Raw genomic sequence first — 23,784 nt, 5'->3', positions numbered from 1 at the left:
GTTGTTAATGTTATTATTATTCATGTTCATATTATTGTTGTTATTATTATTATTATTCAAGTTAATATTGTTGTTATTAATGTTATTATTATTATTCATGTTAATATTGTTGTTATTAATGTTATTATTATTATTCATGTTAATATTGTTGTTATTATTATTATTCATGTTAATATTATTGTTGTTATTATTATTATTCATGTTAATATTATTGTTGTTGTTAATGATTATTGTTATTATTATTATTATTATTATTATTATTATTCATGTTAATATTATTATTGTTGTTGTTAGTGTTATTATTATTATTCATGTTAATATTATTATTATTATTATTATTATTATTATTATTACTTAACCATTTTGTGCATAAACATATTAAAAACATTTCCAGACTATTTACAGTTTTTATTATTGCTTAAAATTGCATGTCATATGAAGTTTGACTTTTTCTAAATGTCACTTACTGAACTGCGTTGTTATAGATGTTTATTTTAACACATCTGCATAATTGACATATAGTAACATATAAAATATTAGACAAGTTTTAAGACAAAAACCATAATTAGGTCTGTCGAGTTTTGCCTGCAAAAACAGAAGCAAGTGTGACAGTCACAGAAGTCTACAGAAGTGTGTTAGATTCTCCAAGATGCTCAGTAAAAGTATTTATGTTTAGTTTAGTTTTATACGTTATGTATAAGATCGCTAATTTCCTTATAAAACTGCACAAACTACCTGACACTGCTGATGCATTTTTCAAAATCAAAGGAATGTCATGCTAAATATTGCCTTTTTAAGCATATTACTGTTTACTGCTTTGTAGAAATGTTTAATTGTCATTATTTGTTGACGGTACCTTTGATTTATAGCATATCTTTGCATGTGTATAACACTTTGCACAGTATGGTATATTCAGAAGCAAATAGATTGTCCATGTGTAGGAATACCATCAATAAAAAACTGATCAAATATTATACCAGAAATACACACAAAAAATCTTTCAATATCTTAAACAAAAATTCTAAAATAAAAATATAGAAAAATATTTCATGCTGATGACCATCCATTTACTGAACCGCTTATCTTACACAGGGTCACATGAAGCCTAGAGCCTATCCCCGGGGACAAGGTGGGGGACACCCTGGACAGGGTGCCAACCCATCGCAGGGCACAATCACACACATTCACACACCAATCAGCCTATACAACACATGTCTTTAGACTGTGGAGGGAGGACACCAGAGTACCCAGAGGAAACTCCCAAAGCACAGGGAGAACACGCAAACTCCATGAACATAGGACGGAGGTGAGAATCATACCCCCTACCCTGGAGTTGCGAGGCAAGTGTGATAACCACTAAGTCACCTGATGCATCTGATATTGAAGAGAAAATGTATCTTCAGTTTTTTTTGTAATGTTTAGGCATTCACTGGAATCTGAACCAAAAAATATTTTGCACAGTGCATGTGCAACTGCTTAATAAAGAGAAAACCCATATTGTTAAGACTTGGTTTAAGTTTAATCTTAAACAAGACATGACATCAGTGCTGCAGCCTTAAAACGAATAGTCCGTAGTATCAATTCATATTCATATTGTGGGGAATTACTGGTGTTTGTTTTTACTAGTGTGCTTCCTATTCTTATTTCAGCTATAAGGAAAAAAAACGCTACACAGAAATGAAACTCATCATGTTTACTTCTTCAGTTTGCACTGGAGCCAAAAGTCTAACATTGCAAACATTAACGCCTGTACTGTTCTGATCTGATCAGGGTCATGGTATCTCTGGAGCCTATTCTGGGAACACTGGGCCTGAGGCAGGAATAAAATTTACTTAAATATTTGTAACATTACTTCTGTTTATCTTTAGATATTAACATGGCGTCTTGAACAAGTAAGCGCACAGACATGATCAAATAACATTACATTTGGTACAAGTCAGTGATGAGCAACATTTCAAACTCCCAGTGTTGTGAGGGATCCTGAACTGCCAATCTTCTTAAACCTATTGGCTGCTGCTATAGCAATATAGTTTTTCTGCATGAAAGGAGGGAGAGAGAGAGAGCACATAGAACGATTATTACATATGGCATATTGTTTTATGTGTATGAATGTAGAATTTTTTTTTTTTTACCTTCCACAGCCGTCTGGCCATGTATTTCCTGAGGAGAACCTGTGACTTTAGGATAATATTATTGCCTTTTGCTTTCTCTGATATATTATTCAGCCAGGGGTGCTTAAGACACTGAGCAGCACTAAGACGTCCACTGCAAAAGAGAAAAGAAAGAGAAAGAGTGAGAATAATTAGCCCTGTCTGGCTCGTAGCTGTGTAAATCTTATATGTATAACTAGTGTGAAACATGCCGGAGCCCCATTCCTCGCCTTATGACCCTGGCAGAGTTTTCACCTCATGAGTCACATCACATAGCCAAAATGCAAAGATGCAAAACTCTGGTACAGTATCCATTACATATCATGACAAATAACATATTAAACAATAGTGTTGGCAGAATGCTCCTTTTAATTACCGACCTATTTATATGCTCGGTTTACGTGACATCAGGGTTGCGGAAACCTTCCTGACATTCCAAGAAAACCAAAGAAAATTCCCCTTCGACATGGAAAGTTCAATATGGCTGCCATCTACAGTAAATAATGTACCACTTTGCCACTGTACATGATTATATAGTATATTATAATATCTTTAGATCGCTTTATACTACTTTTTAAATGATTATATTGAGTATTACCTATTGCATCAAAATACATAGTCAGTAGCTCCTTAAATCTATAGCACTGACCAGACAGTTCTCTGTTTTGAGATGGTGTATCATGAACATTAAAGTTATCACTCATATCGCTAATGTTAGCTGGCTAGGTCGTTGCTAGTTCATGAGCTTTTGGTGCTCAGACAGAGCAAATAAAAGACTTGAAGACTTAAAAGATTTGACATCCATGTGTTTTTTTTCCCCTCCAGTTTGTAGAAAAAAAGCTCGACAAGGTGGAGTTCTGAAATGACACATTTCCGAGCTCCAAATTCCCACGTCCGAATTCAGATGAATGCATTAGATCTCCTAAAGGTGTCCATGCCTCACCTCCTCTCTTTGATGAGCAGGTTGGAGATGAAGTCTTTGGCCTCAGCTGAGACATGCTCAAAGGTCTCCTCGTCAAAATACCTGTGCAGGGAAATAACACTGAGAGTAAATATTGCACGAAACAAAATGCTGAAAAACAGTTTTGCTGTTTTTCGGTCTAATCTCTATGTGCAATTACCACGGACATGAATTTTGTCATAATTCTCTGTATTGAGAAAGAACTCAAACCCAAACTCACTTATAATGGACGTCTAAGGGCAGTTGGTGAATGCTGTCAATAATTGTTTAAAATATACGACTGTACATCATGAATTGAAACGATGACATTTTAACAATGAAGGAGTTAGGGACTTGGGACTGTTCTTATGCAGTCCCTAGTCTGGAAGGGTAAATTATACAGATTTAAAGCATAATTTACAATCGCCTGAAGATTTCATTCAAATGTTCTATACATATTTGTTTTGTATATATGTTTATTAAAGGAATTCAGTAGCTTCTCTTTAACTATATAACCATTTTTTCACTTGCTTTGTTCATTTAATGAATATTCACATGCACTGTACATTATACATACAGTACAGAGGTTGCGTACAGAGATTAGGTTGAAAAGTACTATGAAAATGTTCAGGATGTTAGGGTAAAAGACGACAGTACCAGTTGACTGTTAATACGTTGTTTAGGGTTTCGCTGTCATCATCACCCAGAAATGGAGATAGGCCGCTTAATCTGTGGGCAATAGAAGAAAAGTTTGGCACAATTTCTCCAGCTGGCTCCGCCTTCTGTGATTTTAAACCCTAGCTTCACACATTATGCACGAAAATCCTAATGTCACTGCAATGTCTCTGCAAAACATCAAGCTCAGGCATGTTCAGTTACACCATGGCCATTGAGAATACAGTTAGTTCTGTCGGACTGTCCGTTATATTCTTACACTACCGGTCAAAAGTTTATGCACACAGTATGACGTGTAGTTTCTTAATGAATAAAAACCGTAATCATTGGAATTCCTGTGGTATAAGAGGAATCAAACACTTCAGTTATCTCTGATTCAGCATTAACATATATGTTAATAAATGTGCAGCTTGCTTAGATAAACTACAGAAATTATATGACCTCATATGAGGTCAAAACTCAATCCTGGCCCTGTTCAGCTGATCAGCACGGCCTTCAATCCTGATCTGCTTGACAAACAGAGATTCGATCATGATTCTGCCTCACTGGCTTGTATAAATTATCTGTGAAATTAAAATAAATAAATAAATACATACATTTTTTTGGGTGGTTTGAGTTTTTTGGGGGGTTTTTTGTTTGGAGAATTAAATTTTTTTAATTTCTTCAAACGTATTCTTTTATTCTCTTTAGAGTTGCTTGTGAGGATTTTCAGTCAAAACAATCATTCCTTTTCACAAATTTGACAAATTTAAACAACAGTATGGAAATGTATATGCGTGACCTACAGCATGTATGTGACAACTCCTAGAGTCCACATATCTGTAGGGAAGGAAACAAAGTCAAAGTTGACCACCTCTGGTGCCAGGAACTCAGGTGTCCCGAACGAAACTCTGAGCTTCTCTCGTGGTTTGTACCTACAGGAGAAAAGAGCCGATGGTTATAGGGACCAAAGATCTGTTATTATCAGATTATGTTATTATGTAGATCTGTTATTAGTAGATTTCGTAGTGCGTGTAACCATGGTAATCAAAGTATTGCCAAAAAGAGACTGCTGTTTATTTTGTACATGTAAACACTCTGGTAGATATTTGTCAGGGCCGGGACTAAAGCTCAGGTCTGCGGTGTGAGAGTCAGATGCGCTACCAGCAAGCCACAGGGACCCAGTTGCAAAGATGGACTCACATGGGGTAAAAGTTCAATGAGACATGAAGGACTAGCCTAGCAACACTATTAACCACTATTAGCCAGGAAACTAAGGAACAGGGCAACTTAAACACACACAGGGGAAATGAGCCATAGGTGGCAGTAATGACACAATTAATCGACAGAGGGAAGACAACATGTGGGAAGAATGGGCCAAAACACAGCATAGCAAGTCCAAAGCCCTGACAGATATTTACAAGTATCTGAAAGAGATTAACACACACACTCTACCTTCTGGCAAGCCCAAAGTCGATGATCTTGATCTGATGACTCGACCGATTCACACAAAGGATGTTCTCCGGCTGAAAGTGAAGCAGCTCGTAAGACACGCTGATTAACACTTGTGTTACAGCTGTTGAATGCGTGACAGTGGGTCATACCTTTAGGTCGAGGTGCAGGACATACATCTGGTGCATGTACTGGACTCCCTCGCAGATCTGCTTCACAAACACCATGGCGTCCACTTCAGTCAGGGGACAGCTCTCATCCACAATCCTCTCAAACAGCTCCCCTCCCTCCACACTACAGGTAATTCAGAATGTCCTTAGAACCGCTGGCCTGAACCTCTGATGTCTTGTGTTGTTCAATAAAAAGCCTTATATTTTACAATTCTGAATATGAGCAGTCAAAAAAAAAAAAACAACAACAATAACCAGAGATATTTATGATCAACTGTTATTCTCATTCTCAAAACTAAATAACTAACAGCGCATTATTAAAGACTGAATTCTTTCATTCATTTTCAGTAATTGTTTTATCGTGTTCAGGGTGGTGGTGGATTAGAGGCTTGGTTTTGAAGCGGGAATACAGTACACCGTGAATAGGACAACATAGTCCATCTCAGGGCACACACACACACACACACACACACACACACACACACACACACACACACACACACACACACACACACACACACACACACACACACACACACACACAGAGACAGGGGCAATTTAGAGTCACCAATCCACCTACCCATTTTTTGGAGGAAACTTATACAGACATGCAGAGAAATGTACAATTCCACACATACAGTACAGCAACCCAAGTGATGAGGAAAAAGTTCAACTTCATGCAAACGAGAAGCCAATAACAATAAGAGTCAAGGTTGGTATTTATGTTCCCTTAGATTTGTGATACTGGCCATGTAACCTACAGGATTTAAGTGCTTTGTGTAAAGAAATATAATTAAAATCATAAAATGCAAACATTATGTCTGGCTCATCCTAACACTAAATGGATTTATTTTCCTTCTGGAATTTTCATATTTGATTGAAACAACTGATTTGTTCAGATCTGGTCAAATGAGGTAGGGTGAAGGCTAACACGTACTTTTTACGAGGCACGTGATACCAGCCAACTGCATATTTTCGAACTGCTGCTCATGCTGCATCACAGGGCAGCGTAACACGCTCAGAAGCAAGTAATATCCGCCATCTTCCACATACTGTACACGAGTTAAGACATCAGCCTTCTAATTGGTGGTGGTAGCTCAGTGGTTAAGACATGGGATTTCTGACCAGAAGGTTGTGAGTTCAAATCCCACTGCTGCGCCCTTGAGCAAGGTCCTTAACCCTCAATTGTATAAATCAATTTATAAATGTAAGTCACTCTGGATAAGGGCATCTGCCGAATGCTGTAAGCACATGACGTCCTTCCCACCCAGAAAACACAGCCAATTTTGTTCCATTGGCTGTCGGCCATGAACGGCATCGCTGAGATTCAAACTCGTGATCTCCCAATGAAAGGGCAAACACTTTCAACAGAGCCTCAAATGAGTGGTTTTGCATGCATTGTGTAGATAGTGATGTAATAGCCTGGAGCTATGATGAAAACCATGACAACCAACAATAAATTCAAGATAGAAACCCCCACTAGCAACCAACATAGAGTTGAGTGCCATAATGCAAAATATGCTGCCAGTGTGAACACGAGGTTACAAGAAGGGATGGAGAATAGGGGTCTGCTTCAAAGGGAGGAGGAGGAGGAGGGGGAGGAGGAGGGGGGTGACGACTTATTACTGGAGCTGGAAAATGTGAACAAATTCCTAAACTAAACACGCTACGAAGATGTAGCACAGTATAACATCGTTATTTTTCGTCTCCATTTTATTGAATGTACATTTACGTGTACGCCCCAACTCACTTTCACTGTTGTTATTTATTTCGTTTTCACTTAATTGAGCATTTAAAAAAATATATAGGTAACAACCTGAGTGATACTCACTACTCCAGTACCAACACTATTTGATTTTTGGTCTCGAAGGCATCAAACAGCTGAAGGATGTTGGGGTGATTCAGCTGGTTCATTACTTCGATCTCATTCAGCACCATTTCCTGCCAAACACGAAAAGTTCCACAGTTCACTTCTGCTCACCTTCACAGTTTCCTGAACTGAAAGGAAGGTCAAGGAAGGAGCGCTCACCCTTTCTTTGGCACTTCTCGAACTGATGATCTTTGCTGCCAGTCGTAGCCTGGATTTATTATCTGTGCATTTGTGGACCTTGCCGAAACGTCCACTAAAATGAGAGAATATTAGTTGAATGTATGACGTGCCTTTTTGTACTCAATTAAAAGAAATGAATGCATCATTATGTTTATTTGTATCGCTATAAACCATGGAAAAACTGTTAAATACTCTTAAGTCCGTCGCAGCAATCACACAATGACACGGAGTCTCCATGAACAATTCATGTCTATATGATTGGCTTTATAGTATAATAGTTAGAACAAATATTGTATCATTAGTCCTATTTTGAGCTCACCCTCCCAGCACTTCTCGGGTGTGGATACTGAAGTCAGATGGTGGACTCGTCTTTAGAGACACACAGCGATGTGGGAAAGGCGCTGGCTGTGGAGGAACATCGTCTACGCAGAGCAGGAGAAACGTTTGTTTTAACTTCCTCACAAATCTGAGATGATTATGAATAATTGAATAGAATAATAAGAGTCAGAGTCTTCACAATTCTCAGAGGCGGTGTTTTATTCATTGCTTACTGACCTGACTACAGTTTTAGGGCTGTATGAGAAGTGATTTAAGGCTGCTTTACACCGTATGATGTTCATCACGACAATGCTAGCTGTGAAAGAATTTCTTGATCGGGAGTTAAAATAGCTTGTCTGAGCTAGCTTAATGTGACATTACACATTAAACAAAACGAAGTGTTGTGTACCGTAGTGGTATTTTGTATGATGCAACACAATAAAAAAGGCATGCTGGGCATGCCGACACCTGATCTATGTCTCTCCGTCTGTTTCCCAAGGTCTGAACAGCTGCAAGTAATGTGTACAGGGCAGCAATGAAGCCAGGGATTAGCCTGTTCTGGATACCAGGTCTTAAGGTCAAATTCAAAACTTGTGCTTTATATATTTTAATGTGTAGATATCAGCAATGAAATAACCATCGTATTATCATATTAACTCCTGTATTTATGTCCGCATCTCATCTCATGTTTGCAAAATGTACAAAATAATCTGGAAAAAAAACAACAACAACAACAAAGTTTGCAGATTAAATTGTGAACAGATATTTTTGAGGGCACAAATCTACCAATTAAAGCATTCTGTAAAATACAAGGGACATGAAGCACAACAAATCAAGTCTATTTTCTCTACCTGTCAACCTAGTGACCTTTAAAATGACACATTACATTTAAATGTATGGCATTTTGGCAGACACCCTTATCCAAGGCGACTTACATTTATCTCATTTATACAACTGAGCAGTAAGGGCCTTGCCCAAGGGCCCAACAGTGGTAGCTTGACAGTGCTGGGGCTTTTGAGCCATAACCCAGCGCCTTTAACCACTGAGCCACCACTGCCCCAAGGCTTACAAAATATAAAGCACTACTCAGGCCAGAAATAGTTTGTATGAGTCCTCATAAGAAATTTACAACCATAACAAAAACATTACACAGCGTCCTATTCAACTGAAATGTAGCCAAGACACGTTTAGTGTCTGGAGTTTGCTTCTTTCGTTTTAAACTGAAACTACAAGGTGAACATTGTTAACAAGTAATGGACATTTTCTTTCATCTTTAGTAACCGCTTTATCCTGGTCAAGGCTACAGCGGATCCAGAGCATATCCCAGGAACACTGTACGCAAGGCGGGAGAATTCAACCCAGATGGGATGCTAGTTCAAGGCACCATGCACATACACAGTCACACACTCATTCACACATACGGGCAATTTAGCTTAGCCAATCCACCTAGCTGCATGTTTTTGGACAGCGAGACGAATACAGAGAACCTGGAGGAAAGCCATACAAACATGGGGAGAACATATAAAGCTCTACACACACAGTAACCTGAGATCAGGATCGAACCGTGGTCACTGGATCTGTGAGGCAGCAAGCTTACCTTGCTTAATAAAGAATGAGTCTAAAATACACCAATTTCACTTCTAACGTACAATTCCGCCTTCAAATTTTGAGCCACACCTCCTTCTTACGTCTGAAGCTTGAGCAGAAGAAAGTGATTCCAGGTTCTAGATGGCCCCATGACCATTTTAATAGAAAACAGCGCATGAAATCATAATCATACACGAAACACAAGACATCGTTTGAACAGAGCGTGTGGTGATCTTGGCATACAGTTTGAACGATGCTAAACTGGAGGATATAACCTTCCCTAAATTTGTTAGCTATACATTCGCCTTGAAGCTTCATTCCAAAACCAAAGAAGCAAACGTTGAACACCAAGCAAGTCTTGGCTTATCGACTATTTCTTTGGTTTAGTTTTTGATTCTCTCTTTTGTTTCTTACCTATAATTTTGAAGCAGGTTTTGGGTGCCCTTTTGGTCCGAGTTGTGGTTCTCTCAGGCTCTGAGCTTATTTTGATCTGTATTCCTCCAGTTTTTAGCAGTCCAGTGCAGGTGATGCCTGCTGATGCATTGCCAGGCTTCCCGAACAGTGGTGTTGTGGTACCTGACTCAGCCTTTCCTCCAGTGGCCTGAAGACTAGGTAATAGTACAAGGCATTGCTTTGGCCAGTTGGATGCAAAGAATAGTATAAGACAAAAGCTTGTTTCACTCTTACTTGCTCACGTTACCTTTGCAAGGAGTCAGGACAGCTGTAGACATGTTTAAGAAAGGAGGTTGCTGCTGAAAGTGTCGGAGGTGATAATGTAGACAATTTAGTTGCTAGTGTTGTTGTTGGTGCATTTGTTGAAGGCTTGTCTATGTTTTGTGCTGTTGCTACTGGAGCACCAGCGTTCATCACCTTTCGAAGTTTATGGCTTGGTGCAACATCCTCTGTAGCTGTGGATTCTGGTGGAGAATTGGGCATGGAGGTGACCAAACTTGTGACAGGAGGTCTAATTGTCTTTGGCGATAGCAATTCATCTCTTCCTGGCATTGGTTTTGTGATAGGGCTGTCTGGCTGGGAGTCTACTGTTTCCGACACAGGTGATTGAGGGGATTTAAACAAAGACATCTCTTTGCCTTGTGACAATATAATAGGAACTCCCAAACTTGCCTTTTGAAGACTATGGACTGATGATGGTGGTGCAGTATTATCTGTTACATTAAACCTTGGTAGATTATTGGACATGGACGTAACCAGAGTTGGAGATGTTGTTGTGACTGGAGCAGTCCATAAACCTTGGATCTTCTGATTTGTTACTAGTGTTGTAGATCCAGTAGATACTGAAGTTTGTATGGTTGTTGTGTTAGATGAAGACACAGTTGCTTTAAAGGGAACAGGAGCTTGTGTGATCTTTGGTGTTGTTTTTGTTGTGCTTTTTGTAACTGGAATCGGTGGTACAATCTTCTGCGAAGGTGTAATTGTCTCCAATTTTGGCGGAGGTGTGCTCATCTTCGGTTTTGGCATAGTCATCTCCAGTGGTGGTGGACTTATCCTTGGTGGTGTAGTAATCATCTCTGGTGCTGGAATATGCATCGTTGATGGGAGTGTAAGTATTTTTCGTGAAGGTGCATCCATCTTTGAGGTCGCTGCAGCTGTATAAGCAGCCACTCCTGTTGTTTTGGGATTATTTTGGATTAATGGTGATTTTGCTTTGCCGATCTTGGCTGTATTAGGTGTTTTATTCCCAGGCTGTGATGTTGACCAGCATGGGGTCACTTTTGATATATCTTTGTTAACTTCTTTGTGTGATTGAGGATCGTACTGAACTTTGTTGTCTGAAAAATCATTTCTGAGTGGTGATGCATTACCTCTTAGCCCCTCACCTTCTGTGTCTTCAATCAGAATGTCTGAACAGAGAAACAAACAGCATTGGGCATTTAACATTCACACCATTTGGAGTCTCCTTTTTCAATTAACCATGCTATCTCACTGTATGCTAGCTATCGATGAGTTCATTTGCTTTTTATACTCCTGACAGGTGTGTTCTGGGACACAGTGTCTATAGTTAAACATACCAGTCAACCACTCTTATAGTATCACGTCAGAGCAGATTACTCTTTAAAAGGATCTATGCCAACTTTCCAAGTTAATGGAGTCTAACAGACATAGTGTTTGAAGACAAAATAGGTACCTTTGTGACCTTTCCCACAGGGTGCATTAAAAGTATGCTGGATTATTTTTTGATCTCTGAGTTTATCCAACTGCACATAGACTTCATCCTGTGGTTGAATGGACGCAATGGACAGCCGATAAAAATGGTCATTTGAAAACATCTTATGCATGCAATGATCATATGAAACCTCCAAGAAACCTAACATCAATTAAAAATGAAATATTATGATACGGTTACTAAAAATAAGGGCGTTTATTATAGATTAACAATGTGAAGTAGGTATGCAGTGAATTAAGATTGAAAAATTAAGCAGTGTAATGGATCTCTGCTTACCACCGATGTCCGTACAGGCAAAGATTTCCTTCTTTGCAGAGCTGCTAAAGGTACAGACACTTTCTCAAAAGACCTCTCTTCTAGACCTTTAAAGTTTAAGGGACACATGCAAAAATGCCGCTTAATATAATATAATGAAAAATAAAATCATTTCAGTGGATATTTCAACTTATTATATTAGAATATTTCTGAACACACTTCAGAACACACAGTATATACTCAGAAAACCATCAATTGCAGAAAGTGGGCGTCACATCGTATCAGTAAACCTACCATGTGTCAGTTCCTCCAGTGCATTCCTCAGGTCCATGACTTTCTTCTCGAGGTTCTCGAGGAGCTTGGCCTGAGCTGAGAGCTGGCTGGCTGTAGCCTCTTGCTGCCTGCTGTGTTGGGTGCAGAGCCCACACATTGGGCAGCTTCCCCCAGAGCCACGTGCTAAAAGCTGATCTAGTTTACGGTGCAGGTCATCCATCTTGACCTCCACAGTGGCTGGGTCACAGGCAGGAGAAGCGGGCCACTTTACAGACAGCACGTTCACTAAACATCAACCAAGCCGGCAGCAGAAGCAGGCAACAAGCTGCACAAGTCAATTGTAGGCAATAAAGAAGTAAACAGGTGTTTGTGACAAGAAGTTTTATTACCTTTAACCTTTGAACCTCAAATGTATATAGGAACCTAATTGGTAAGTGTCACTGAGAAGTCATAAATCATAACGCTTTGACCTTCAATCTTAAATCAATACATTCTTTGAATATTTTAATACCATTAACGGTCTGTTCTGTTTTTTTTTTTTTTTCTTTTCATAAACACACACAGACAATAACATTAGACACAAAATAATCAGGTTTATATCATTTAAAAACATAAGGGAAGTTAAACACAATGGAATTTCATGCAAATCTCCAAACATGTCAAAACTTAAACATGACCCTGAATGTAAGAATCAGCAGCATTATCATGGTCCAAACACACACTCACTTACCTACAGAGATGGCAGTCTAATATCAAGTCTTAAGGAAGAGAGCATGAACAGAGAGAATGGTTATGACTGGTTCCCCCTGAAGCTGCCAATGCAACAACCTTTCAGATTCTTCTTTTATCTGAGCTCAGTGGCCACCACCACACCAGAAATAGCCAGAACAAGCAGGGAACACGATTGGAGGGGAGTTTCAAATAGTAACTGATAAATGAGGTATGTCAGGCTGGCCACATTCAACAAGGGGGCACACGGATCTACGACAATAACACATGAATCCTATACATACCATACTGTGTCTATGCTGAATGGGCCATGGTCATTAAAATATCACCACAGAAGGGTAAAGGATGAGGACAAATAGAACACTCCTATTACCTAGACAATATTGTTCATGTTGTCCAAGTGTTAATATTGTGGAACATTCATAAAACATGTTCCTGTTATTGTACGATACAGAAGCTTATTGTCCCCTCAACAGCCTATTTTGCAGTTAATAAGCGTTTAAATAAACTAATTAAATAAATAATCAGTTTGTAATGTTACTGCTTGACCGGAAAGTGCAATATCCTCCACCATGGAAACTTCCTGTGGCAGAAAACACAGAGTGCTTGCACTGGAGACTCCTTCCATAAAATGTTAAACATATCCTCATAGAAAGCTTAACCATAAATGTTTTTCTTTGTTAACACATGAATCTGTTTATTAGACTGTTTGCTTAGATAAGGCTACTTTATTAAAAAAAAGTAAATAAATATAAATATATATATATATATATAAAATTTTATTAAAAATTTGAAGACTTGTCTTCAGCAGCACTACCGTCAGAGCTGCTATTATAGAAAATTATAGTATAACTGTAGAATTAGGGTTGGATAATAAACATCAAGATCATGATAAACTGTCGGCATGCATCTAAGATACATTGCAATCTTTTTCCTCTTACAAACTTTGGAGACAAAAGATTGGATTTTAAAATGGTAAGATGTTCTTCTAGAGCATCAGTAACTTTTTCTATATGTTAAATACAAATATCCTTCAACTAAATAATAATAATAATAATAATAATAATAATAAGCCACACAATGCGACACCGCCATTAGCAGACCTGTATGTTATGATACAGACCATGCATCGCAGAAATGTCTAAGTATCATATGACTCATCACGCAGCCCTATACACATTTACTGAATTAATGACTTAACACATCTTGCTGAAGTGCAAGATGTGAATGTTACTTTTCTTGGTTTGTTTTAAATCTATTAAAAAAGCCATCCAAGACATTGTACCCAAACAGGATAGTCCATTAATACAGGAGAACATACTTTTCTTCAGTACATTCAACTGTAGCATCATCTCAGCCCTTATAGCATCATTCCCCAACAAACAGCCAAATGTAGGAAGAAAAAGTAGGAGAGGAGAGAAGAGAAAGGAAAAAACCCACATCATGCAACAAACTGTTCTAATACACCTTTAATACATTACAAAAAGAAGGGAAAATATTAAGACAGAAAATGGCAGAGGCTACATGTAGAGAAGAATGAGAGAACACGTATTATACAACAGTTCACATAATGCAATGGATCACAGTCACAAACAAGTGTCCAAGTCTGAGTGTAGCCTATAGCCTCAGAGGGTAAAAAACATTGCTGACTAAGCACACAACTTAAAAAAACAAACAAAAAGAAACAAAAAGAAACAAATGAAAGTGATTTAAAAGGAAGCAAAAACATTTAAAGTTATGTACAATTTGTCCTGATGAGACTTTAAAGACGAAAGCGGTCGGAGAAGTTTGGAGACTGCGGCACGGTGAGAGACATCTCGCTGTGCTTCAGCTCGACTGGTTTGTAGCGCCTGATTGGCTGGGCTTTGTGCACCTGTAAAAGCAAGAGAAAGCTATTTAGACACACCCCAGCTCAAACACTTAATTTACTGTCAATGCATTCAAGCTAAGCTAAGTGTTAAGAAAAAAAAAAAAACAACAACATTGTAACATCACTTAGAGTTCATTCCTATGATCCTGTAATGTATGGTTAGAGGGTACTGAAGGTACAATACTTTATACCATGCTACATGGCTCACAAATTGATTAAGATTCCACCGCTACGAAGCTTGCCCGATATACCTGCTCCTGCCGTAATCTGGCGATTTCTTCCTTCTCATGCTCCTCTTGCTCTCTGGCTTGTCGCTCCTCCATCTGAGCCCTCAGCGCTTCCTTCTCCTTCATGACCCGCTCAAACTCCAGCCGTTCTTTGGCCCGCTGCTCCGTAAATAGCTGGAAACCCTCGGCAACTACAGAGTGGGTAGTATCGGCTTGAGAAAGTGCCAATAGATATAAAAGGTGACCAAAATGGTGTGGCAGAGTAGAGGGAGAAGTCAGTGGAAAGGGAAGTAAAAAAAAAAAAACACAAACAAAAATAGTAGAGGTGGGAAGTTAGCAGAGCAGCAAGCTCGACATGAACCACAGACAAAACCACGGTGAAGCAGAACCAGCAGTGAGGGGTCACAGGTTCAAGACAGTCAGCCACAAGCTCTACTGCAGGATGTGTTAAGTGTAACATACCCAAGATGGAGCGGGACTCTTTCTTGGGCACAAAGGGTTCCTTGTGCACGACTGCATTGGGTCTCGCCTTGAAGCACGCTGCATCAGCTTGCTGCTTCAACTCCTCTTTTATCTATGACAGGAGTAAAGAAAACCTTTTTTCATCAACTGGGGGAGGGGGGGAAAATTAAATAAATAAAAGCCAGCCAGCACCCAGGCCATTTCCTTCATGTACAGGACTTAGTACTTCTGCAAGAAGTCCAGTTGTTTCCTTACACAGTAAGTGGGGTGGGGGGGGATTAAAAAAAATAAACTTACCATTTGCTCCCAACGTTCACTCTTCACAGATCCACGCTCGTCCACCATCAGCTTGAAAGGAGCAGGCTTGGTAGGTTCATTTACCTTCTTTTCTGGAAGGTTCACTTCATGGAAGTCAGGCAAAGGCCTAGCCTTGAACTTGGGCACCTGGAAATGTTAGAAAAACATGCTGCATGTAGGATAATCGGCAATGGTAAGATCATGCGCATTTCATTTTCTTGAAAAATTTATGTAAAAAAAAGAAAAAAAAATCCAGTTGTTATTAATGATCATATGTTGCTGAGAGTCATGACTCAATACCGCCTAGCTGAGAAGTCATACCTCTTCATTTCTCAGTTCTTCCAGCCTTTTCTCTTTCTGTGCTTTGCGCTCTTGCTCACGCTGCTCGAATGAGAAAGGACACATTTCTACATGGTTCTTGGCTGCAGGTTTGGGCTGGAAGGGCACATAGTGGGGCACAGGAAGTGCCTTCAGTGGAGCCGGCACTTTCACCTGTGAATGTGCAGACACATACAAGAAATTCAGGAACAGCCCCCCCAAAAAAGAAAAGTTGTTTCTCCTAATCAAGTTCATCCAAATTAAGAAGCCAGCATGTACCTCTTCCGTCCTGCGTTCCACACGTACACGGTTTTTGAGTGCAAAAGCAGGAGATTCGGGGACAGTAGGGTTCAGTACTTTCTTCTCTGGGACACCCTAAGGACAAAAGTAAAACGTTAGAAAGCTCAGAACACCATTTACATGCAGCCTAATAAGCTGAACCCGTGCTTTTTCCTGAATCTGATCAAAATAACTCAAATGGCCAGGCTCCAAAAATCTAATCCAAATCTTTCCCAGTAGCCTGGAGGTTATCGTAACAGCATTGAGAGGATCTACGTGAATGAAAACTCTGCAAACATCTAGCATTAGTTACTTTGTACACTCACATGCTAGTCTATATTGTCGTCACACTTAACTTTACTCCTTGCATGTACAAATTTAATTCTGATTGGATTTGCCACGTAAATAAACACTTTAACCGAGTCAAATTTAGGTAAAATGCAGAAGAGCCTATTTGGAAAGTGCAACGCAGACAAATTCACTTGGACTGCCAAAAATCTTATCTTTAAACAGTTGAAGCGCTTCTTACCACCACCTCCTCCAGGATTCGGGTCGGTAACGGTTTGGAGTGGAAGGTGTGGTCTTCCTGCTCTACTGTCTTTTTGGCGGCATGTCGCTCCTGCAGACGTTTCTCCACCTCCAGCTGGAAGCCCTCTGGACGGGTCACTTCTTTAGGAGCAGGCCTCTTTGGAGCCAGGGCCACTTCGAGGATCTTCCGATTGAGCTCAAGAGCTTTGAACTTAAACCTGAGGGAAGACAAGGGTGTACCGTCTTGTATGCGTGGCACCACACGAATACCGTTTAAAAAAAAAAAAGGAACCTCATCAGGATTTCCTTAACCCCCCAGCCAAAACACACCTTACATAAAATCAGGTGAAAATGTACTCTGTATAGCAAAAGCTAGGTGTTTTGGGGGAGGTTATGGAAAAGAGACAAATCCAGAGCTACATACTGCTGCAGTTTTTCCACTTCTTCAGCCTCGATCTCAGCAGCGCTCTTCACCATGGCAGGGCGGCTTCTCTGGCGGGTCAAGAGCTGAGGGGTGTGAGGGTGAGTAACCTTGGGCTTCTCAGTTTTCGCTGGTGATGGGCCTGAGGACAATGGAAATAAAATCCAGCTTACTTTACTGTGACACACGAAAGTCTGGGTAACATACTGAACTATTTAAAGCTATAAATTTACAGATTTTGCGCATGAGACAAACAAGCATCTGCTGATGAACTACACTTGGATAAGTTTAACCTCCACATATTTATGCATTAAATACACAGTGCGCTTAGTACATGAACATAACACTCACCAACATTGAAGTAGTAAGCATTAAATAAACCATTAATAACTGTAGCTTTGACCCACCCCTTTCCTGACTCTGACGGCTGCGCAAGTGATAACGGGTTGGTGTGCGCTTCTGAAACTGTTCAATCTGCTCAGCCATAGACACGTAGGAATTGGTTTCCTCCAACTTCCTCTTCTTGCCGGTGGAGAGGTTGAAGGGCTTGGGGATTGTGGTGCCCTTGTGAGCCTTTAGCTGTAATAAAAGTGTCACAATTAGAAATAAGTTAGTCTGTGGGCTAAAACTGTTGCTTATGTCAAGTCTAAAGCTTTAAAAAATCCTTCTAGCTTCATATCTCAGCTTGTCCAAGAAACAGAAGAAAACACAGCCAAAAGGGGGCACAAACTATTCTTCACCCTCATCATAGTTAGATGGCGGCTTGTGGTGGTTACTGTAAGGAGTTACTACACTATTAGGGTCATACCTCTGAACCTCGTATGCATTTATATGAATGCTTTAGCTGAGCAGCTCACTGGAACATCACTAGAGATATTTGATCAGATAAGGAAGTGTTGACAAGTTTCATTTTATTTGCCCACTCAAGTTTGAGTAGCAAATGGACAATATGGCTTGTTTAAAGAAAAGTCAAAGATGACCAAAAAAAACAAAGACAAAACAGATGTGCATCTTTATCTATTCAGGGTTTGTGGCACTAGACAGATATGTAGAAGTGCTACTATTAACCAAAACATTGCCAACTAAACATTAGTTGCTTATGTGGAATTTTGTAACTGGACCTTTAAAATATTTAAGCACAAATCTTCACACCCCTGCCCTAGATGTTCAAACCTACTTTCAGAGTTGATACTCACAGGTGAGGAAGGGTGCTTGCGCAGTTGGGAAGTAAAATCGCACTCCTTATATGAAACTTCTGTATGGTTTTTCACTCTGTTATCGGAGCGGAAGTTGAATTCTTTGGGAATAGTGGAGGACAGCACATGCTTCTTTGGAGGCTGACCTGTAACGGAAGATTGTTAGTAGGCTTGTCTAAAGGGAGAGGGGCAGGGGCAGGGAAGGATTCATACCAGCAAGAGGTTGCATACTCACTTCCTGCAAGCGCAGCTCTGTAGCTAGCTTCATTCCTCTTGCGCTGCTCGGCCACCTCCTTCTGTAGAGTTTCAATGCGCTCCAGCTCCTGCTGCTCGGTGCTCTTCTGCCTGCGGTCCAAAAAGTAACTTGAGTAAGTGGCACGTTACAGAACTAAAGCGATTACCGTGTGCGTACAACTCAGTGTAGACAACTAGCTTAACAGTACTGCCTCTTACTGGTTAGCAGAGGAGGTAGAAGCGGATGCAGCAGCTGAGGGCGTGGACAGTTTGTTCTTTTGCCTGATGCTGCGTCTGGTGGGAGCACCACTGCGGCGAGCTTGTCTTGCACTCGTTGAGCTCCTGTAGAAAAAGAAGTAGTGTCCACACATCTGTAGCAAAATTTTATGAAATCATTATGTACTTTTTCCTTCTTAAATAGTGGAGTAGGTGAACACTGAAATACCCTAGAAGACTACCAAGAAGCGAGCCGCAACAATTCATCATAAGATTCCAATATAACCCAACCTTAAAATAAACAATAAAGAAAAGGAACGCGTGTGGTGCATTTTTAAGAAGTGCTCGCACCCCGTTCATGCAACATCACCATTGACCCTGTGCACCAAGATCTACACACACACTTACCTTCGAGGTGGATGGAAAACTGTTCGTCTAGAAGTTGGAACAACTCTGGAAATAGCGACATGAGCCTCTAACTGAACACTATTACATAAACCACTGCAATTCATTTTGCATGCCAGTCCTGCTCTTACCTCCTCTTCTTCATCACAGGAGGTGTAGAAGGAGCTTGAGGTTGATCTTTGACCACAGGACGCTTCAATACTCTGTAGGGGGGGAATAAAAAGAAATTAAGAGAGGACGGAGGCAGAACAGCTTCTAAGACCTTGGCTAGAACATGAACCGTAATAAATTTCTACTGCCACTTGCATGGAATAAGCTTACGATGCTTCATATCCTAGCATAAAATTATTTTTTTTAATGGGCCATGCAAATCACATTAGATTAGTAGAACAATTTAATAATATTAGAAAGTTTATGTTGACTATGTAATATCTCACCTTCAGCCTACTGAAAGCACTGCTTAAGAACTGATCCCCCCCCCCGCCCCATTAAATTAGCTTGCACTGCATGTCCATCCAGGCAAACAGGGGAAAAAAGAAAAACCTTAAATGTCTGCATTGGGTCCAGATTTTCAGTCCTGGCCAGGGATCAATAATACAGACTCCTAAGCTATTAAAAACAAATCTTCACAGTGCATCCTTGTTGCATTTTGACAATACACAAACAAGTGTTTTGAATATGGTGAAATTTAATTGTGAGTCACAAAGCTTGACATTTTACTCATTATTTTCATAAGCAGTTTGCAGGAATACACACAGTTTATTAGTGAAAGGTTAGTCAACTGAATACATACAACTTCAGAACACCACTATGGTCTCAAAACCATCTGGTTTGATTTATTTCATTAAAGTGTGTGCAGCTACATGAGTGATTACGTGAATGGTAAGAACGGTCTGTACCTGCGTGGCTGAGCTGGAACGTTGCTCCTCTGAGCCTGGCCAGGAGCTCCTGCTGGTCTGCCATCTCCCCATGAAGTCACAATGTTGGATGGAGGTTCTGGAGAAATGCTTTCAGCTACAACGTCTGAGCAGAGTCCCAAAAAAAAAGAACCCCATCTTGTAATTGTACTCATTGAAAGTCTATGATATACACTATTCTTTCATTTGTAATCAATAGCATTCGCATAGAAGCAAGTCCACACTACAGAAGTCTTACCTGCTGACACTGTGGTCTCTGCCACATGGACCATGGGTGGCACTATGGCTTTAGGCAGGGCTTCACTGTGCATTCCATCAAAAGGTTTTGGAACCCTTAAGGGGGTTGTGAGTTGCTCCATTTCCCCAGTTGTGGAGGCAGCCATCAGGTCTAAAGAAAGAAAAAGAGTCATGGTTGTATACAGACCACACGTTCCCAATTATGTAGTTAAATAGGTGTACTCTGTGTAGAAACCACTACGTAAACCCAGTAGGCTGTTTTTGTGTTTTCTTCATTTAGTGTGCATAAACCCAGAGAACACATGTATGCACGTAGAGTCAGTACATTGAAGTACATGACATGTTTGGGTTTGTGCGATTATGGCATCCAAGAACGCTTGATTTTGCTGTGGCTTGTTCTCTTCAGAATTTGCACTGCAACTTTGAGTTTGAGCTTTTTCCCAGAAAACTACTTGAATCGGCACAAAGTGCAACACAATTGTTTTGCAGTCTTTCGCAGTAACGTTTGTTGGTAAACGAGATCTTTTATCTGCACTCATGTCCGACAAGTGAACCGAAGAAGCTGAACGCGAGTTTTGACTGTCGCATGATGCATCGTACGGGTTCCGCAGAAAACCTGCCGTACCTTCGAACGATTGCAAACGCCTCAGAATATAGCAGAGTTCGCATTCGTTTCTACGATCACAATATGGACCGATATCCGTGTCCAAAAAGAATTCATACATTTACTTCAAAACGATAAAAGCAAAAAGAAAACACATTCATAAAATAAAGTTACACAGAAGTCCCTCCATCACCACATATAATACATTTAACAAAGTAAATGTGTACATTCATTCCATTAACCTGCTGGGGGAAAAAAATTAAATAGAAACCCTCATAGAATTCATAATGGTTTTTATTGTTATAATGGAAAATCTAAATGGTCCCTGTGACACTCTACTGGTAAACTGATGCCTTCTTTTTGTAGCTTCTTTCATAATGCCTAGTAGATACCATTAAGGACCAATAATCATAATGGTATTTGTAGTGCTTTCCATTTTGTTTGTTTGTTTTCCCAGCAGGGTTGGCTCCAAGAACCTTTTCAAGTATCCTCCTTGTTTGAATCTTTTCGGACTCGTGTCCAGTTCTCCCTCATTTTTAATGGATCTCCTCAAAAACACCCTCAGCTTTCTCCATTGCTTTTCCATCTCAGTGAAGCCTCAATAATCACCTCCTCCACCTACAAAGCAGATTTCTGCAACTCCTTGGCTACAATCTAAACTTCACTGAGGCTGTTTATACAGTGCTTACTCTGAGGAATCTCACCGTAAACATGAAAAATTGTGATCTGTGGTGTAAAGTGAAAAAAAAAAAAAAATGAAGAGAGCTTGAGTGTGGAGAACTATTGCTCATGCATGTGGAGGTTGAGAAAATGCACAAAAGGTTACATTTGGAAGCAGACAGGACGTGATAAAAATAAAACGTTCAAGATGACGTGTTAGCTTACCAAACCACTGATCAGCATTATCTTCGGAGTTAAAATCTTGCATTACATGAGACGGGGCATCGAATGAGTACGGATCAGCAGAGTTTCCAGGCTGCTGCGTGTCCATCTTCTAAACCCGAGGGGTCTGCAAAGCCAAGCTAACTCACTCAATCAATCAATCAATAACGCACTAAAAACACATAGCATCAGACAAATTTAACTAGCTGTACTTTATTCATTACTAGACCATCAATTAACATGGAATAAAAGTGTGCTTTCGTATGTAGTTACACCAATAGATACGTGGCCACAGCAGAAAATGGAGGACTAGCATGTTCATGCTAATAAACGTAACAAACAAGACATATAAACTAGCTTTAACGTTACTAGAAACTTCTACAACATTGTAGCACCTAACCGGTTAACTTTAAATCATTCTTACCCTCAAAAAATGTTCTTCTATTGCCGCTGAAATCTGTTAACACAGAACAAAACGCAGAAAAAAACTAAATACCACCGCAAACTCGCCCCAACAGACGCGTCCGAAACTCAACAGTCCAAATGAGTTTGAATATCAGCGCCGTTGGTCCGTGTTTAAAAAGCAGCCAATAGCATCGCTGCGCAGGGTGAACTCGGCTGCCTATTGGTCACGTCAAAGTACGAGTTGGATCACGTGACGTGCTTTTTTTTTTAAGGTTAAGTCTACTTCCTGGGCATTTAAAAAAAAAAAAAAACAACGAACTTTAGGTTAATATTATATTATGTTATGTTTTATGCAGTGTTTTTTTTTCTTCATGAAAGTATTATACGTAAATGCTGGTTGTAATAAAAATAATAATAATAATAATAATAATATTTCACTAGTGGTGTGTACGTTTTTTTTTATCAGGGGTCTTGGGTCTGCACTGTTTTTGTAGGCCTTCCTAAACTTAAATGATAGAAAATCCCCTCATAATATATTAGTTTATAGTTTATATGAAAAGCTTTCTGATCTATTCATCCATTTACATGTGGGAAAACACATCTATGGTGATTACAGCTACACAGACTTAATGGCTAAAGTATGTGGATATATGTGGTTCTTTCCCAAACCACAAGGTTGCCACAAAGTTGGAAGAACTCATATAGGATTGTGTATAGGATGTCTTTGTGTGCCGTAGCAGTACAATTTCCCTTCACTGGAACTAAGAGGCCCAAACCTACTCCCGCATGACAATGCCCCTGTGCACAAAGCGAGCACTGTGAAGACATGGTTTGCTAAGGTTGGAGTGGAAGAACTCGAGTGTCCTGCACAGAGCCCTGACCTCAACCCCACTGAACACCTTATGGGATTAACTGGAACACCGACTGGAACGTGTGCCAAGCGGCCTTACCCGAAGTCAGTAGCCAGTCTCACTAATGCTCTTGCAGCTGAAAGAGGACAGCCATGTTCCAAAATCTAGCCTAAAGCCTTCCTAGAAGAGTAGAGGTTATTATAACAGCAAAGAAAGGACTAAGTCTGGAACAGGATGAGTGTGATGGTCAGGACAGGTGTCCACATAATTTTGGGCATATAGTGTATTTCGCTTTTGGTTTCATTTATTCTTAGTACTCACTGTAATTACAGTGCTAATAGCTTTAAAAACATCCACATGATTCCATTTGTTCAAAGATAACCAGACTTTTCACCTAAAAGTAAGGCTCTGACATTTCCATTAAAGCAATCGATCGTCAATCTACACACGTCCATAATGCGACTAAAACAGGAGTACTCCACGTCTTAATTTGATTAGTGCTTACTTCGAGTATGGCCTTAATCAGATTAAGGTAATTAAAAATTGCTGTTTACATGGTAGTTTCTTAATCACAGTATTGTCTTAATCGGGTTAATAGTGGATTATTGTTGTCCATGTAAACGCACTGAATAACGGGAAACAAGTAATTATTGTACAATTCTGCCTGGCTGA

The 23,784-nt window shown here is 39.8% G+C and overlaps 2 protein-coding genes across 3 annotated transcripts; both read right to left on the bottom strand.

Moving 5' to 3' along the window:
- Positions 1-1,560: 1,560 nt before the first annotated feature.
- On the bottom strand, positions 1,561-12,323 carry mylk2 (myosin light chain kinase 2; the record flags this gene model as incomplete). Its single annotated transcript, XM_053643690.1, has 15 exons — positions 1,561-2,035; positions 2,133-2,265; positions 3,094-3,174; positions 3,748-3,819; positions 4,551-4,679; positions 5,200-5,270; positions 5,349-5,490; positions 7,198-7,307; positions 7,396-7,489; positions 7,736-7,838; positions 9,736-9,929; positions 10,022-11,183; positions 11,468-11,555; positions 11,783-11,868; positions 12,056-12,323. Coding segments are annotated over 15 exons (2,814 nt in total), but the record flags the coding sequence as incomplete, so codon positions are not given.
- Positions 12,324-13,840: 1,517 nt separating this feature from the next.
- On the bottom strand, positions 13,841-22,512 carry tpx2 (TPX2 microtubule nucleation factor). 2 transcript variants are annotated; one of them, XM_053643873.1, is made up of 17 exons: positions 22,281-22,512; positions 21,860-21,983; positions 20,372-20,521; positions 20,116-20,239; positions 19,348-19,419; positions 18,815-18,937; positions 18,597-18,706; positions 18,362-18,507; positions 17,573-17,744; positions 17,169-17,307; positions 16,746-16,962; positions 16,217-16,312; positions 15,941-16,111; positions 15,620-15,766; positions 15,323-15,434; positions 14,885-15,072; positions 13,841-14,636 (listed from the first exon to the last, which is right to left on the bottom strand). In XM_053643873.1, exons 2-17 carry the CDS (start codon positions 21,963-21,965, stop codon positions 14,526-14,528), a joined length of 2,184 nt encoding a protein of 727 aa, XP_053499848.1. In that variant the 5' UTR covers positions 21,966-21,983; positions 22,281-22,512; the 3' UTR covers positions 13,841-14,525. The 2 variants fall into 2 exon arrangements, with proteins under 2 accessions (XP_053499848.1, XP_053499849.1); XM_053643874.1 differs by having other exon boundaries at positions 14,885-15,051.
- Positions 22,513-23,784: the final 1,272 nt, after the last annotated feature.

This window comes from Ictalurus furcatus, chromosome 15 (genome assembly GCF_023375685.1).
Source record: "Ictalurus furcatus strain D&B chromosome 15, Billie_1.0, whole genome shotgun sequence".
Classification (NCBI taxonomy): Eukaryota; Metazoa; Chordata; class Actinopteri; order Siluriformes; family Ictaluridae; genus Ictalurus; species Ictalurus furcatus.
Note: the sequence above shows the minus strand (reverse complement) of the source record. Positions and strands in the feature narration are given on the sequence as shown.

Coding starts and splice junctions, on each gene's coding strand:
- tpx2 (XM_053643873.1), bottom strand. CDS start 21,965: ATGGACACGCAGCAGCCTGGAAACTCTGCTGATCCGTACTCATTCGAT. Junction 15,767..15,940: donor AAGAACTGAGAAATGAAGAG/GTATGACTTCTC, acceptor TAACATTTCCAG/GTGCCCAAGTTCAAGGCTAG. Junction 14,637..14,884: donor CCAGATTACGGCAGGAGCAG/GTATATCGGGCA, acceptor TTGCTTTTACAG/GTGCACAAAGCCCAGCCAAT.